The 15257-nt window shown below is 34.5% G+C and overlaps 1 protein-coding gene across 1 annotated transcript in view; it reads left to right on the top strand.

Annotated features, from left to right (window-relative positions):
• Window positions 1–485: 485 nt before the first annotated feature.
• The window catches only part of prd1 (pleckstrin homology domain-containing protein pruning defect 1), a 49014-nt gene continuing 34242 nt past the window's right edge, over window positions 486–15257 (top strand). Inside the window, exons 1-4 of the mRNA XM_081737410.1 lie at window positions 486–712; window positions 5480–5681; window positions 10572–10759; window positions 11921–12139. Of these exons, the coding sequence (XP_081593536.1) occupies window positions 641–712; window positions 5480–5681; window positions 10572–10759; window positions 11921–12139 (681 nt within the window). The 5' untranslated portion in view covers window positions 486–640. The remainder of the gene's footprint in view (window positions 713–5479; window positions 5682–10571; window positions 10760–11920; window positions 12140–15257) is intronic.

Below are 15257 nucleotides of genomic sequence, written 5' to 3'. Positions count from 1 at the left end.
TGAAAGTCTTTATATGCCCCCCCCCCCCGAGTTATTACAGATAAGCTCTCCCTTGGTTTTTAGTCATTATGTAAATAGAAATGCAATCTTTTAGGCAGCATACCCTCACTGCATTTCAACATTTAGATAGCCGGTATGTCAAGTCAAAATTGTAATAAAACATCGGTCACTTCGGACGCTGGTTATTAGAATATGAACTTTGCCTGTACCATAATATGCTGAAGTGTTTACTAGTATTCTAATAACGTTTAAAACGATGGGACTTCCTTCCGTACTTTGGGATTTAGTTTACGATAAACAGCATAACAATTATTATTATATTAATTGCATTGCTGTCAATCCGCAAAAAAAAAAAAAAAAAAAAAAAAAATTGCGAAAATCGTTATGGAATGAGCTCCTTGATATAATATTTTAGAGGATATACAAGGAATGGGACGTTATGAGACGTTCATCTACATAAAGTTAGTTTACAGAAGCACCACCAGATGATGTTCGTATCGTTCGGAATGACAGACCGACCAAAATGTCTTCTGCTATTGGCAGCTGAATAAATGATCAATATTCGTTTACATCCTCGAAGTTTAGAAAATTTAGTGAAATAGTGCTGGAATGAAAGAACTGGAAAGTATATCGTGAAACAATGGAATATCAAGATTCAAAGCATGTTGTGAAGGACAGAATTATTGAAGAAATAGGAAATGCTATTAAGCTGGTGCGTAGTTAATTAAAATCTTTCTTTAAATTTTATTTATTGTTAATATGAAGCATATAAAAACAACAACAAAGGTAAAGTGTAACAAGTATTTATATATACCATGAAATCAGTTATAATTTTAATTACGGAATTACTCCGAAGGGTGTTACATGCAGGGTTTGTCACAAAGAGGCTAACCTGAAAGTTTTTTTTTTTTTTTTTTTTTTTAATGCGGAAAAGGGCGCATTTATCCCACTTAAATAAATAAATAAAGGCATTTATTCCAAAGTTGGGCGTCCGCTTTCGCCACGTTTTTTCGCTGTTATCTCCTTTTCACACTTTCTGCAATTTGTTATTAGGTTCATTAATCCGTGCTCTTCACAAACTTTTAAAAGATTTTGCTCGTAATCAACGTATTCCTTCACAAATGTTAAAACTAGTAGTTCATTGCCCTTGTACATTCGCCATGTTGATAACATAAATGCTCGTTTCTTTCCCACAATGCATCTGTTCAGTTACCTTGCGCCAAGTAGTTCCCTCCGCTCGCCGTATAGTCCCATGTTTGTAACCGCTTATATATAACAAATAAACATATTTTTTGAGACTCTTATATATTATCAAGCACACAAACGATCAAATTATCCATATCTTTCCTGTAAATTTTAAAAAAATTGCTGGAAACGGACGCCCAACTTTGGAATTTAACCCTAAATAAAAGTCTGTTGTTGTTTCCCTTGTTGAAGTATTTCTGAAATGAGGACACTATCGAACTTTCCTTTTGGGAGTTCGGTTCCATATCTATTAGCTGTTTTGCTAATATTCTTAGCTTCTTGATTTGCCAGTTGTACTTATGATACATAACCACACAAACATGACTCAAAACTGGGCAGAGATATGAGAAAAAGTCCTGTCCCAATAAAAATATTTTGATTCTTTGTATCAGTTCTAAGTATTCTGAAGAACCAGTTTCTTAAGAATCGAATCTGTTAGAAATCATTGTGATTACTGCTGTAATTCTTTCTGAGGTCAGGGGGCGCGGCGGCTCAGTGGTTGAGCGTTCACCTCCGGTGCTTGGGGTCCCTGGTTCGTCCCAGCTCGCGCCGCGTGGACTTTGTGATGGACAAACACCATGCTCGTGGGTTTTCTCGGGGTTCTCCCACTTTCTTCATTCCACCATTTCACTCATCTCTCATCATCATCTTCTTTAGCTAACCGGCATAACTTTGGGACATAAAACTTAAAGATTTCATTTCATTTTCTTTCTGAGGTCAATGCTTAGCAGAAAGGGTCCAGCTATTTTTTCTAAAAAAAAAAGTTACAATTTCGAGCAAGTTTTCCTTTTAGGCAATTCATTTGTTTTCGATTCGTTCAATGATTCCGATTCCAAAACATTATTCGAAACAGTTCCTTTAATGTTCCGAGGAGCCAGTTCCTCCGAAATGGAATCGGGTTAGATACCGTGGTCGTTCCTGCTGTATATCTTCACTAATTATTTTAAACATAGTCCTTTGAGGCAACGAAAAATATATTACTGTTCTAATTTCCACTCTTAGAATAGTCCTAAATTAATCAATATTTCAAATATTCAGTGTTTAAAATTTAAATAAAAATATTACATCAGGAACTATCCTACTCGCAGATAACAAGTTATAAAACAAAATTGATAAAAACCTAAAACTAACCATTATGTCAGAATTCTGATAGTAAAAGCGAGTGAAATACATGAATTTTCATTCACTTGAGAGTGGGTAAGCCCTCTCTAACCCGCCAAATACCAACTACTACTCTATGTAGAAATTAAAAATATATTAAAAAATAACAACATACCTAAAAAATTATATAGGTGAATATAATTCAGTTGTACTTCTACGACCGAAGAGACCTTCATCAAGTTTCACAGTTAACACTGATCCTACAATTTGACCTACGAAATGTCTTATAACAGCTTCCAAACAGTAGTTCAGCCACTCGCAAGACAGATTTTGAACTTAACTTTGATGTAAAGGAGCGCTTACTAATAATCTTCTCGTATTTCGTAACACCACTTACAAACATATAACAAATCAACAATATTTGTCGTATTTCCAGCCTTGAATTGCTCAAAAAAGTGCCACTCCTCACAGAAACTTGCTTTAAATATCTATTATAATAAATATATGTTACTTTCAGTTTTTCAACACGAAAAGTGGAAAATAAGTTGTATTCTTTCACACACGAAATACAAGTCTTACTTAATTTCATTGTTCGGACACCGGAACAAAGTTTGAAACAGTTCTTTTCCGTGTTGCAAACTTCACTTGACAATTTAAATAAATCTAAATGACAGAAATTTCTTAAAAATAAATAATCAAATAACGCCATTAAATATATTCATATCTGAAACACAGCATTCGACCGCGCCACGTTTCACACGTCACACACCACCCGAGCAACGAATACTGTAAGATACAAGCTGATAGGAAAACCACGTGACCTCTCTTATTCGCTGCTATACAAGAGTCACTCTGACATAGCGACTGGAATTGATTCGTTCGAAAAGCCGGAACGGATTGAAGCAAATCACTGAATTGAAATAATGAATGAATTACGCAAAGGAAAGATTTGCCGGCACTAGGGCTAGGCACCGAATGAGATGCTAGTCATGAATGCAGTTATTTGATTTTGGAGAAATTGATACGTCGGGAAGTTTAGAGGACATGAGTCGTTTTCCTAAAGTTATGCGGAAACTGATTCGGAAGAATATTTACCTGATTTGACACATAGTTATAAAAAATAATATATAAAACATAGAACAACTTACTGCGTACTGATGCGATTTAATTCCACTGAACTTTTTTAACAGTTTGTGGTGCCTTCGTCAGTAGCTGTGGAGGACTTATATGATTATTTTTTTTGTTTGTTTGTTTGTTTTGTTTCACTTGTTACAACTTAATTTTCCACCTTCTTCGTGTTCCCAGTTGAGGAATGATGTGGCTTAAACCCTTCTATGTTTCTCAGAGCTATTGACGAAGGCAACAATGATTGCTGAAACAGTTCAGTACAATTAAAATGAATTAGGACACAGTAAGTTGTTATATTTTTTACAAATTAATTCGTAAGAACCCCATAATAAAAAGCTGCGCTTAAGTGTTTTTACAGTACTCTCCGCTCTGTATTCTGTACGTAATAAATTAACGTTATTCTTTCCGGTGCTGAGACTCGGGTTCCAATACCGCTGGATGTAATGTATTTTTTGTTGCAGCTCTCATAGTCTCAGTGCTGAAGAGAGACATTCAACTGTAAAATAAACGAATATAACCATCGTTCTTTGTTCCTTTCTAAAGTTCCACTCCATGTTTCGATATATTTCTTGGTTCCTTTAAACGATACCTGATGTGCTCGCACAGTTTATTTCAAAATGATTATTTATTTATTTTTTTTTTTTATTTTTTTTTTTTTTTTTTACTTTCGTGAAAAGAACAGATTCAGTTTCTTATTCGTAAGAGGACCGAATTCACTCCATGACAACTTTTCGAAGATAAAACTCTTCCTTTTTAATAACTTTGTTTATCAGGCCAACACATTTTACAAAAAGTAGGGCCTATATACCATTGTAACAAAGGAGTTTTGAATTCCTTACGAATTGTTCTGTTGTTCTGTGTGGTAGTTAAAGGCTATTCAATTACATCAATTGCATTTTTTTTTTTTTTTTTTTTTGTAATGATACACTTTAAACAATACCAGCAAAAGATGTATTTACAGAAACATTAAACCAAAGAATGAAAGAAAATAAAAATAAATACCTTATGTATATATTGCTCAACAATCGGTTTTGTTTATAAAGCCTCTTTGTCTTAAGTAAGCTTATTTTGTATAACATCAAACGTTAGGGACTCAACAAGCACAACAGAAGATAAAGAGTGATCGTGATTTATGGTTAAACTTGATATTACTTTGTGAATTTGTAACAAATTTTGACAACAAAATCCCAAACTATTGGTAACAGACTCACACTTTTCATGAAACTAGTTGGGACAATGTTTTAATGAAATTGATGCAGTGTCAAAACTCAGTAACATAAATATGAGTTACTAACTTACCTATGCTGCGAGAAATCTCTACAGCCAGCAGTCCACTTTTCATGCGGTAAACCATGACGATATGAGATTCCAGCTTTCTCCGTGTGGGAATCATAAGTGACTGTACGTTTCGATAGAGGATTGTCACTATTGTAGGAGTAATGTCGGGGAATCGAAATATATTGGGCGGAAAAGGTTCTGTGAAAGATGAGTAAAGCCAAAGAAAAAAAAGAGAAATTAGTAATTATGAGATGTTAGATTTGTTGTAGTTACAAAGTAAGCATCTGCGGAACCCAATACATCAAGACTGGCCATGAAAATGTATTCTTAGGAAGGATACTAAATATTGTCAGAATAATATTGTAGCAAGTGCAGTAGCAGTGATAGTAATGGTCAGAGGGAAGTATAGGGGAATAGAAGTAGCGTACGAAGCATATATAGTGTCTGTTGTGTTATAGTCCACACTAAACACAAATGAAGGAAATTGTTGCAGGTATCGTGATTGTGTGTATTTAAGATACAACCCTATACTAAGGTGAAGGTTCGTTGCTTGTGCGAATAAAATCACATCACTCTGGCAGTCTATTATATTTAACCTTAACAACTATGAAGACCGTATTTCTCTTTCTTGATAATGATAGCGATAAGAGCAGAAGGAATAAACAGTGTATATATTATTATGATCGAACTTCTTTGGTCTTGAATTTTTATACTGTGAAAATTGCAGTTACATCGACATGGTCTGTCCGAGGTGCTGTACAACAATTCGTGGCTTGTGCAAGGTTTGTGCCATCAACTGGATCATGCATTGCTTCATGGTCTACATCATTTGTACAGAGGCTACTGGTCGTTTGTTAAGAAATTTACTCACAAAGACACAACTCATCTCATAGAAGAACTGAAGTCTGTGTCCACGCCCGTTGGCAGAGGTAGGAAAATGTTTTGCTGATACTTAGTTGTTACTTATTTTCTTGTTTAGCTATGTATTTCTTCATATTTTCTTAATATATTTGATTATGTATTCTAAGACATTTGTTTTGGTGCTTTTGTACTCATCTCCAAAATATAATTGCGCTCTTGAATTTTTCTAAGGCTCTTAAAATTGTCAGTTTGGCAACAACACGTTTAAAGTCATAAGAAAGGAATAACGAGACTTCTAAACACAGCTCACAATTCGCTCTTTCAAACAGGGTTGGTAAAAACCATGCTTTTTATTGAAAAAAACAAAAAAAAAAAAACTTTTTTTTGTTTAAATAATTTGCTCTGTACATTTATATCACATATGGACAGAAATCAGTTTGCTTCGCTTTGGTGTTAGTACGCAAACCGGGTTGTGCAGAAAAGGGACACATAAGCTTAAAGCGGAATCCAAACCGCTTCTCAGCCTACATCCTACAGAAATTGTCCTCCATTTGAACTCGAAACCGGGACTAATTGGCCACAAGTGCGATAAGTATGTCGACTCACTCACGAAAGAAATGAAATGAAATCTTTAAGTTTTACGTCCCACGGTTATGCCGGTTAGGCTAAAGGAGACGGTAATGATGAGAGATGAGTGAAACGGTGGAATGAAGAAAATGGGAGGAAACGGGAGAACCCCGAGAAAACCCACGAGCACGGTGTTTGTCCACCACAAAGTTCACTTGGCGGGGGCTGGGATCGAACCCGGGACCCCAAGCACCAGAGGTGAACACTCTACCACTGAGCCACCGCGCCCCCCTCACTCACGAAAGAATCCTGATAAAAAATACGTCGTACTGATCTTTACATATTTGTTAATATCATTTCAGAAGGAAAAAAAAGAAAAGATGAACACTTGCGCAAGTGAAACCGTTATACAGAATTACGTATGGACGATCTCTTTGAATAATGAATGGGGAATTTAGGTCTCAAACTGGTTGTAGGTAAAACGTAGTATGACTCTTATGAATGTAAGACAAGGCTTTCCCAAGTTACCCAAGGTTCTAACGTATTAAGAGGAATTAAGTTTTCTCTTTTGTTACTTAATGTAACGACACGCGGAAAACTGGTTGTAGGTAAAACGTAGTATGACACTTATGAATGTAAGACAAGGCTTTCCCAAGTTACCCAAGGTTCTAACGTATTAAGAGGAATTAAATTTTCTCTTTTGTTACTTAATGTAACGACACGCGGAAAACTGGTTGTAGGTAAAACGTAGTATGACACTTATGAATGTAAGACAAGGCTTTCCCAAGTTACCCAAGGTTCTAACGTATTAAGAGGAATTAAATTTTCTCTTTTGTTACTTAATGTAACGACACGCGGAAAACTGGTTGTAGGTAAAACGTAGTATGACACTTATGAATGTAAGACAAGGCTTTCCCAAGTTACCCAAGGTTCTAACGTATTAAGAGGAATTAAATTTTCTCTTTTGTTACTTAATGTAACGACACGCGGAAAACTGGTTGTAGGTAAAACGTAGTATGACTCTTACGAATGTAAGACAAGGCTTTCCCAAGTTACCCAAGGTTCTAACGTATTAAGAGGAATTAAATTTTCTCTTTTGTTACTTAATGTAACGACACGCGGAAAACTGGTTGTAGGTAAAACGTAGTATGACACTTATGAATGTAAGACAAGGCTTTCCCAAGTTACCCAAGGTTCTAACGTATTAAGAGGAATTAAATTTTCTCTTTTGTTACTTAATGTAACGACACGCGGAAAACTGGTTGTAGGTAAAACGTAGTATGACACTTATGAATGTAAGACAAGGCTTTCCCAAGTTACCCAAGGTTCTAACGTATTAAGAGGAATTAAATTTTCTCTTTTGTTACTTAATGTAACGACACGCGGAAAACTGGTTGTAGGTAAAACGTAGTATGACACTTATGAATGTAAGACAAGGCTTTCCCAAGTTACCCAAGGTTCTAACGTATTAAGAGGAATTAAATTTTCTCTTTTGTTACTTAATGTAACGACACGCGGAAAACTGGTTGTAGGTAAAACGTAGTATGACACTTATGAATGTAAGACAAGGCTTTCCCAAGTTACCCAAGGTTCTAACGTATTAAGAGGAATTAAATTTTCTCTTTTGTTACTTAATGTAACGACACGCGGAAAACTGGTTGTAGGTAAAACGTAGTATGACTCTTACGAATGTAAGACAAGGCTTTCCCAAGTTACCCAAGGTTCTAACGTATTAAGAGGAATTAAATTTTCTCTTTTGTTACTTAATGTAACGACACGCGGAAAACTGGTTGTAGGTAAAACGTAGTATGACACTTATGAATGTAAGACAAGGCTTTCCCAAGTTACCCAAGGTTCTAACGTATTAAGAGGAATTAAATTTTCTGAGAAAGCACGTAAAGCAATTAAGAACAGGGCAATGCGGAAAAGGTTTTCTACATTTTTTCATATGTTTCAAAAGCAATTATCTACATGAGTACCACGACCTAGGAGTACCCTTCTTGCAAATAATTCATTAACAAAGACGATAAATAATAAAACAAGTAGTTTTGCATTTAGTTGCAGTATCTTCCTTTTCTCCTTTATTTGATTAGGACACGCCAGTACCTTCGGTCTTAACAGTGCTCTAAACATAATGTCTTTATATTTTTTAAATGAAATTATTCACTGAGAGGACGAAGATTTCAATGCATTTCAATCTGTTTTATTTTTCTATTTATTATACGTACTTGTAATGAATATTGAACTTCATTAATATACTATATTCACAATTTATCCTTAATAGACAAAAGAAGGCTACAGAGAAAATAATGAAATCTTCATCAAATGAAGTATTTTATCTACATAAGAATTCATTGCTCAGATGAAAAGTGTACATGTAAATATCTGAAAACATTGCTAATTAAGATAATGCTTGTTATTTAAAAAAAAAAAAAATCAACAAGGCTATTTAATGACAGTGATTTATGAAAACACAAAACTTCCAACATAACGTAAGAAATGGAAAAGGAATTTTTCAACTGGCTTTATTTGCAAATATAGATGTATAGAAGTTGGTGTTCGGTATATTTTAAAAGGGCTCGGTTGTTTTGTCACATTCAATTAGATTTAATGCCAGAGTGGTACTGGCTCTGTGTTGGTCTAAGGTTTACGTACAGTGACTGATAGTTTTGTTTGTTAATAAGTTATCCATCCTAATGATATTCAGAAATGTATTTGCTTACTCGTCTTGTTCACTTGCGAGGAATGAAAATTATGAGAAATGGCACATTATCCTAGCAGAGCAATTGACTCGAGTTTGCACGTAGTGGCGTAAATTTAATATATTTCTTTATTTTTCTATGATCTAATTTCATTATACCAAACCTAGCTAACGAGCTATCTTGTGTGGTCTAGGAGCGTGATAGGTGTTTCTTTTTTCTTTTATTATTATTATTATTATTATTATTATTATTATTATTATTATTATACACAGGGACGTACGCAAGGGGGGACCTGGGGGTCCGGACCCCCCCGAAATTTCGACTTTTTTAAAATTTAGCCTAATTTTAGGGGCAATTTTAGGAATTTTAATATAAAATACCTTCATATTTAGTTTGGACCCCCCCCCCCCGAAATAAATTCCTGGGTACGCTACTGATTATACATTTTATCACAGGATAAAACTTGAACGTATTAACATGTGAGAAATTAACTTTTTATATTTCTAGTAGAGGGAATAATTTCCTATATTTCGGATGCGTTAGCGATTATTCATTTTCAAAGATTGCATAGACTGAAATATTATACAGTAACTTTTCACATCTTCCAGCTTTAAGATTCAACATTAGTGGAAACTTTTTGAATTTACATACGAAGTAACATAACTATTTCATGTATCAATGCATTGGGTTTAACGGTGTTTTGAATGTCCATCCAATTTCACACATTTGCCTAATGATTTTACTAAATGAGCACAATTAGTACTAATATTCTTTTCTACTCAATATTTGACTTTCCTCTCAAATATTTTAATTTAATTAAGTTAGATTATATTATGCATTGTAAGGAAAGTTATCTTTCTTCTGTATAAGATAGCGTGTTAATAGATTTTTATATTAATATCTTTGTATTATGTAACAGGTTAACGGATTTCCATCATTTTATATGAGAAGAGTCAATTCGAAATACAGATTTTCAGAAAGAAAAGAAATTAAACTGCAAGTCGATGTATCATGCAGTTTCTTCCATTGCTAAAAGCATAAGAAAAGTAATATATTTTATGTCGTATATATGTCTGTCCACGTGCAGTTACCAAGAGAACTCGAATTAATTTGAACTCAAAATTGTTGCTGATCTGAGAGTAGAGGGATTTCTGTGTGTTTGAGAGTAAACTGCGCTACTACCCGAGGACTTGGCTCTAGTTTAGATACAACCAATAACAGACACAATTTTAAACGAAGTTAACGTTCTATAGAAATTTTATGTATTCAAATATAAAACAATTATTGTCAGTATCTTAAAATGTTTATAACTTACTATAACTCATTAAATCTTCAGTCGTGACGAAAGAAACAGACTTGCGCACCAAATAATGTTACTTAGTTATATTTACATTAATAAAAGTCGATATTATTATTATTATTATTATTATTATTATTATTATTAATGGATACAATATTTCACCGTGTTTGCATATCCAGTGTTAAGTTCCAGTCACGGATTATAGATGTAGCATAGACACGCACCTTTTTAGTAGTTTTCGGGGTCCTTTTCTATATCTGGATCTTTCGGCTGAAAGGAAGGACAACTGTTTACATTGTATCTATAATCCTACTTTGAAAACATTTTTAATGATATCGTGTTTGTCCTTGTTTTAGTTAATCACTAACAAATTGGTGCTTATTTTGTAGGTAGAGCGTGGCTGTATCATGCCTTGAACGAAGGCACGATCGAGAGCTACTTGATGTGTTTCACTCGGGATTCCAAGCTTCTTCAACAGTATTACAGCCGGGAAGCCCTCCTGCGGGATGCTACTCGGATGCAGTTGCTGATTTCGTTGCTGGCCGGATTGGAACATATCCGCTTCGCACTTGACTTGGTAGGTTGAACTTTGTCTGTGATTGATCCAATAGAAGAGAGAAGGAATAGCTACATGAAAACTTTTGCCTTTATCTAACATAAACCTGCGTCTAATTATTTACCTCCTTCAGAGGCTTATTTATTTACATAAATATACAGCTCTTTCAGTCACATCTCAGGCCTTCATCATTTTAGCCATGGTTAAGCTTACCTGCAGCATCCTGAAAATAAAATAGGTGAATAGATAGATTAGATTTAATGTTCCTGTCCTAACCATTTAGTGGGCTTCAGTTGTATTCTGAAATATTGTTTAAAAATAAATAGTTTATAATAACTAAAATAGCTTAGATACCAACTGATTTATCATTTTCACTGATACTTCGAAATAACGGATGCTTCCAAGTTTTTGATTGTATGATGCGATGATCCATTACACATATTGAATCCATTCATAACTTTAGCAAAAATACCAGATGTACCGGAAGTTTCAGAAACTATATTAAAACTTAGTAGGTCATAATTATATAGGGTGAACAGTTATCTTAATGCGCCCTTGTAATTTAAATAACTAATAAAATTTTGCACCATGCAAATATTGATAGGGGACATGGTTTACACATTCCGGAATATTATCAGGTTAACAGTGTTGCTAACTCAACATAAAGCTGTATTTTTTTTTAAATGGCACTACGTCAGGTTATTACATATTTGAAATCTATATATCAAACAAAAACTTATATCATCACACTTATTATTCAGTGTTGCAAACTAAGGAAGTTATAGTATTACAAACATCCAAATTTTGGAGGCATCTACAGGAGTAGTAACGCAGGTGAGACGTACTCTTGACGTACCTTAGTGCCTATTTAAATTTAATGCTCGATTCTTAGTTAAGCTGTAGGTTTTGATTCACGTCCCATATAGCCTCGTTGCTGAAAGGGATGCCAAACCCAAATTAAATAAATCTTAGTTTTCATAAAATAATATTCCAAAGCTCTCTTTTAGCTAGAGACGATGACTTACATAAAAGTTTCTATCTTTAACTTTATGCTTAGTGAGAAATATAATACTTTGACAAACTGCATCTTGGAGTGTGTTATGTACTTAATTATTGTACCAACATAATAGTTGCTGTTAGCAAAATAGCTAATTTTATTTCAACGTTTGTATAATATTGCAGAACGCACCCTTCCTTGACGTGGCTGTGTACAGTCCGAACAGTGGCGATGCATTGGTAGAAGCACCAACGGAAGTAGTGATGGAGCAAATGACGTCATCCACGATCTCCCTGCCATCGCCAGGAGACTCAGGAGTTGCTCTTCTCGACAGCGATGCCGAAGTCACTTCCATGAGTGGAGCTAATGACATCGACCTGCAAAACCCACAGGATGGGAAGGACGTATGTATTGATATAGTTTAATAAGTTTAGATTAAACTAAGTAGTCTGAATTATTGGGATGGCGTGCCTTGGGTTCGAATTCTCCTTAGAAGATGAATGTTGCGTAATGTTCTTTCCCTGTTTATTTTATTATCATGATTCATTACTCATCGTCTCCTTTAGGGTAAAGGGCACAAACGTGGGACGTAAAACATATATTAACAAAATAACAGACTAAGTCAGCGTTGGAGGAAGGTGATAAGATTTAGTTTTTGTTTAAAGAGTTTTCCCGCATTCGCCGTGAAAGAAATTGTAAACCTACAAAGCTGGCTCTAATTCATCGAAAGTTGTTAGTTATTCCAAGAAAACAACAAATCGTTTGAAATCTCTATTAAATTATATATCACTTACGTAATAGATACATCAGTTGTTCTATAGGTTTAAGCGAAGAGAAAATTGGTCAAGAGGTATAATGTATATTTATAATATAGACTGTAGTAGGATACACTGCTGAAGGGGACGCATTTGGTTCTGCTGTCAAAATAAAATGATAACGAAGCGAAAGCTTGTTATTTTTTAAGAATAGAAAAAAAAACTAATAGCGAACACCAGTTATTTCGTTTCGTTTCCTGTTAAGATAAATAATTTCCGACCACGAGAACTGAAGAGAATACTTATAATTAAAATAAACAAATAAATAAAAGACCGGTAGGAAAATATTTTTTGATCAGGTAATTAGGCCAACGTTCATTATATTTATGAACAACATTTTTATGTTCGTTATATATTTTACGAGGTGCGTTATTAAAGAAAGGCCGTTTCAAAATATCTGTGCGTTGGCGGTGTGAGTATTTGTAATGACTTCTGTCATTCATTGACAAACCAGATGCAGCTGTGAGGACAGTCACAGTGTAATCGCTTTATGTTGAGAATATATGAAAGTGTTCAAGAGCATCCAATGACTGTTAGTTGAAGTTTGTGATTCGATTCTTGGATGCAAGAAACGTTACAGCAGCGGACATTCGTTGCCAGCTGTATGAGGTGTTATGGGGCAAATGTGATGAGTGTGAGAATGGTGAAGAAGTGAGTCACGAAGTTCAATAAAGGACATGACGATGAGCATAATAGCCTTGGATGAATGATATGTCTGTAAACAAAGTGCAAGGACGACTGTAACGTTACTTTTTCTTCATTTTGCACAATACTCACGGTCAGTCTGTTACAATATTGTAATAGAATCCGTAGCTACCGAGAGAAATCTAGAAAAACAAATGTTTTTGCGGTGCTTTCACTTCTCTTGAACAATATGCTGAGGAAAGTGACGAGTCACTCGTCACTTTTTAAACAAAGCAGCAATCCATGTAGTGAAGGCACTCAGTATCCTCAGTGAAACAAATATTCAAGCAGACAATGTCTATCCGAAATATCATGTGCACGTTTTTTTTTTTTTTTTTTTTTTTTTTTTCTGACAGACAAGACAGTTTGCTCATTAAATTCTTGCCCAGGAACGAAAGAATCAGCAAGGACACGTACTGTGCGACGCTATGCAAACTTCATCGATCCATATATAACTAAACACGTGGAAAGTTCTCGAATTGTCTTGGTTTATGACAATCCGGTGTCACATACAGCCAAACTTATTCAAAACCTCATCGGGTTATTTTGTTGGTGGGAACAATTTGACCACCCTCTCTACAGCTCGGACTACTCAGCAAGCGATTTTCACTCGTTTCTTAATCTAAATTGATTTAATAGCAACATTTCGATGAAGATTATGATGTGAAAGAAGCAGTACATACTAGGCTGTCATCACAGGTGGCATCCTTCTATGAGGAAGGATACAAAAGGTGATTTCCTATTATGACAGGTGTCTCAATAATGGTTGAAACTGTGTAGAGAAGTGGTTGAATGTGTGTAACATCTTATAAATATTGTGCAAATAATTTTCTGCTTAGTTTTTAAACAATCTCTGTACTTGAAAAACTCGCCTCGCCTCGCATATTCAGCTTATTTTTCACGGTAATGTTTGTGAAGAAAGAAATATGTGTTTCTTGTTTCTACGATTTGATTTATTTAACCTTAGACGATGTTTTTTAATTTAGTTTATTTTCGTTAAAATTTAGAGAAATTGCCACAGTGTAGTTGCGCCAGGGAGACAAATGATAACCTCGTTCTATTTGCAATTGAATGGAATTTCAAATTGCAATACTTGTTCATTGGTATCACGTGCAGTTGAAAATAATAGAAAAAAAAAAAATCAGTAAAATTACTTATTAGAATTTTAAAAATTCCTATAAAATTTATCTGTGCTCCAAGAAATTTAAACTGAATATAAAATCTGTATTAAGTGCAAAAACTAAAATATTGAGTAAACAGCCCAGATGTTACTTCAGAATTGATGGGACGCGCATTCTTTTCGGGATTTACAATGAATAATAGATAGCCAGTTTTTCACTAAGTACATAGGCCACATTTTTACTTTAAACCGAACTTTTCGATTTGATATTAAGTCTATAAATATAAAAGAAATCCAGATCATTACATCCAGCTAAGCTCATGCTACTAGACACATTCTGTAGTGTAAATTAAGATTGAATCTGGGTATACTGGGTGTTCCTGCATGAGTTCCTAAAAGTGTGTATTGCAACGGAAGAATTTATTCAAGTAAAAGATGTTACATCGCCTTTGAAAATGACATTTCATTAGCTCTAGAAGACTTCTATATCTTACGATTATCTCGAAAATGTCCTGCTTATTTCTAAGCTGATAATTTTTAATAGTTTTCGGTAAATCAGAGTCTCAACGAGACTGACACTCTATTTATCTATCTATCTATCTATCTATCTATCTATATACACAAACATGAAAGTAACGTGCAAATGGAGAGAACGCAATAAATTCAAATAATGTAATAATTTGTTTTCCTTGCAGCTAATGATTTTGTTTTAACTTTCTTTCATCTCCTTACAACTAAGTATAGCTTATACTCTCTTTGTGTGTATGAAGGATAATATTTATTGTTTATACAGACTAACGTTTTTGAGTCGAGCTGTATGAATCGGCTTTTCTTAATATTCAGAGTTTCTGATGGCTGAGAAGGCAAAAGAGCAAAATAGGGAAACGAATGATGGAAGAGAAA

Source organism: Thermobia domestica, chromosome 13, assembly GCF_964235325.1.
Source record: "Thermobia domestica chromosome 13, izTheDome1.hap1.1, whole genome shotgun sequence".
NCBI classification, from domain to species: domain Eukaryota; kingdom Metazoa; phylum Arthropoda; class Insecta; order Zygentoma; family Lepismatidae; genus Thermobia; species Thermobia domestica.
Note: the sequence above shows the minus strand (reverse complement) of the source record. Positions and strands in the feature narration are given on the sequence as shown.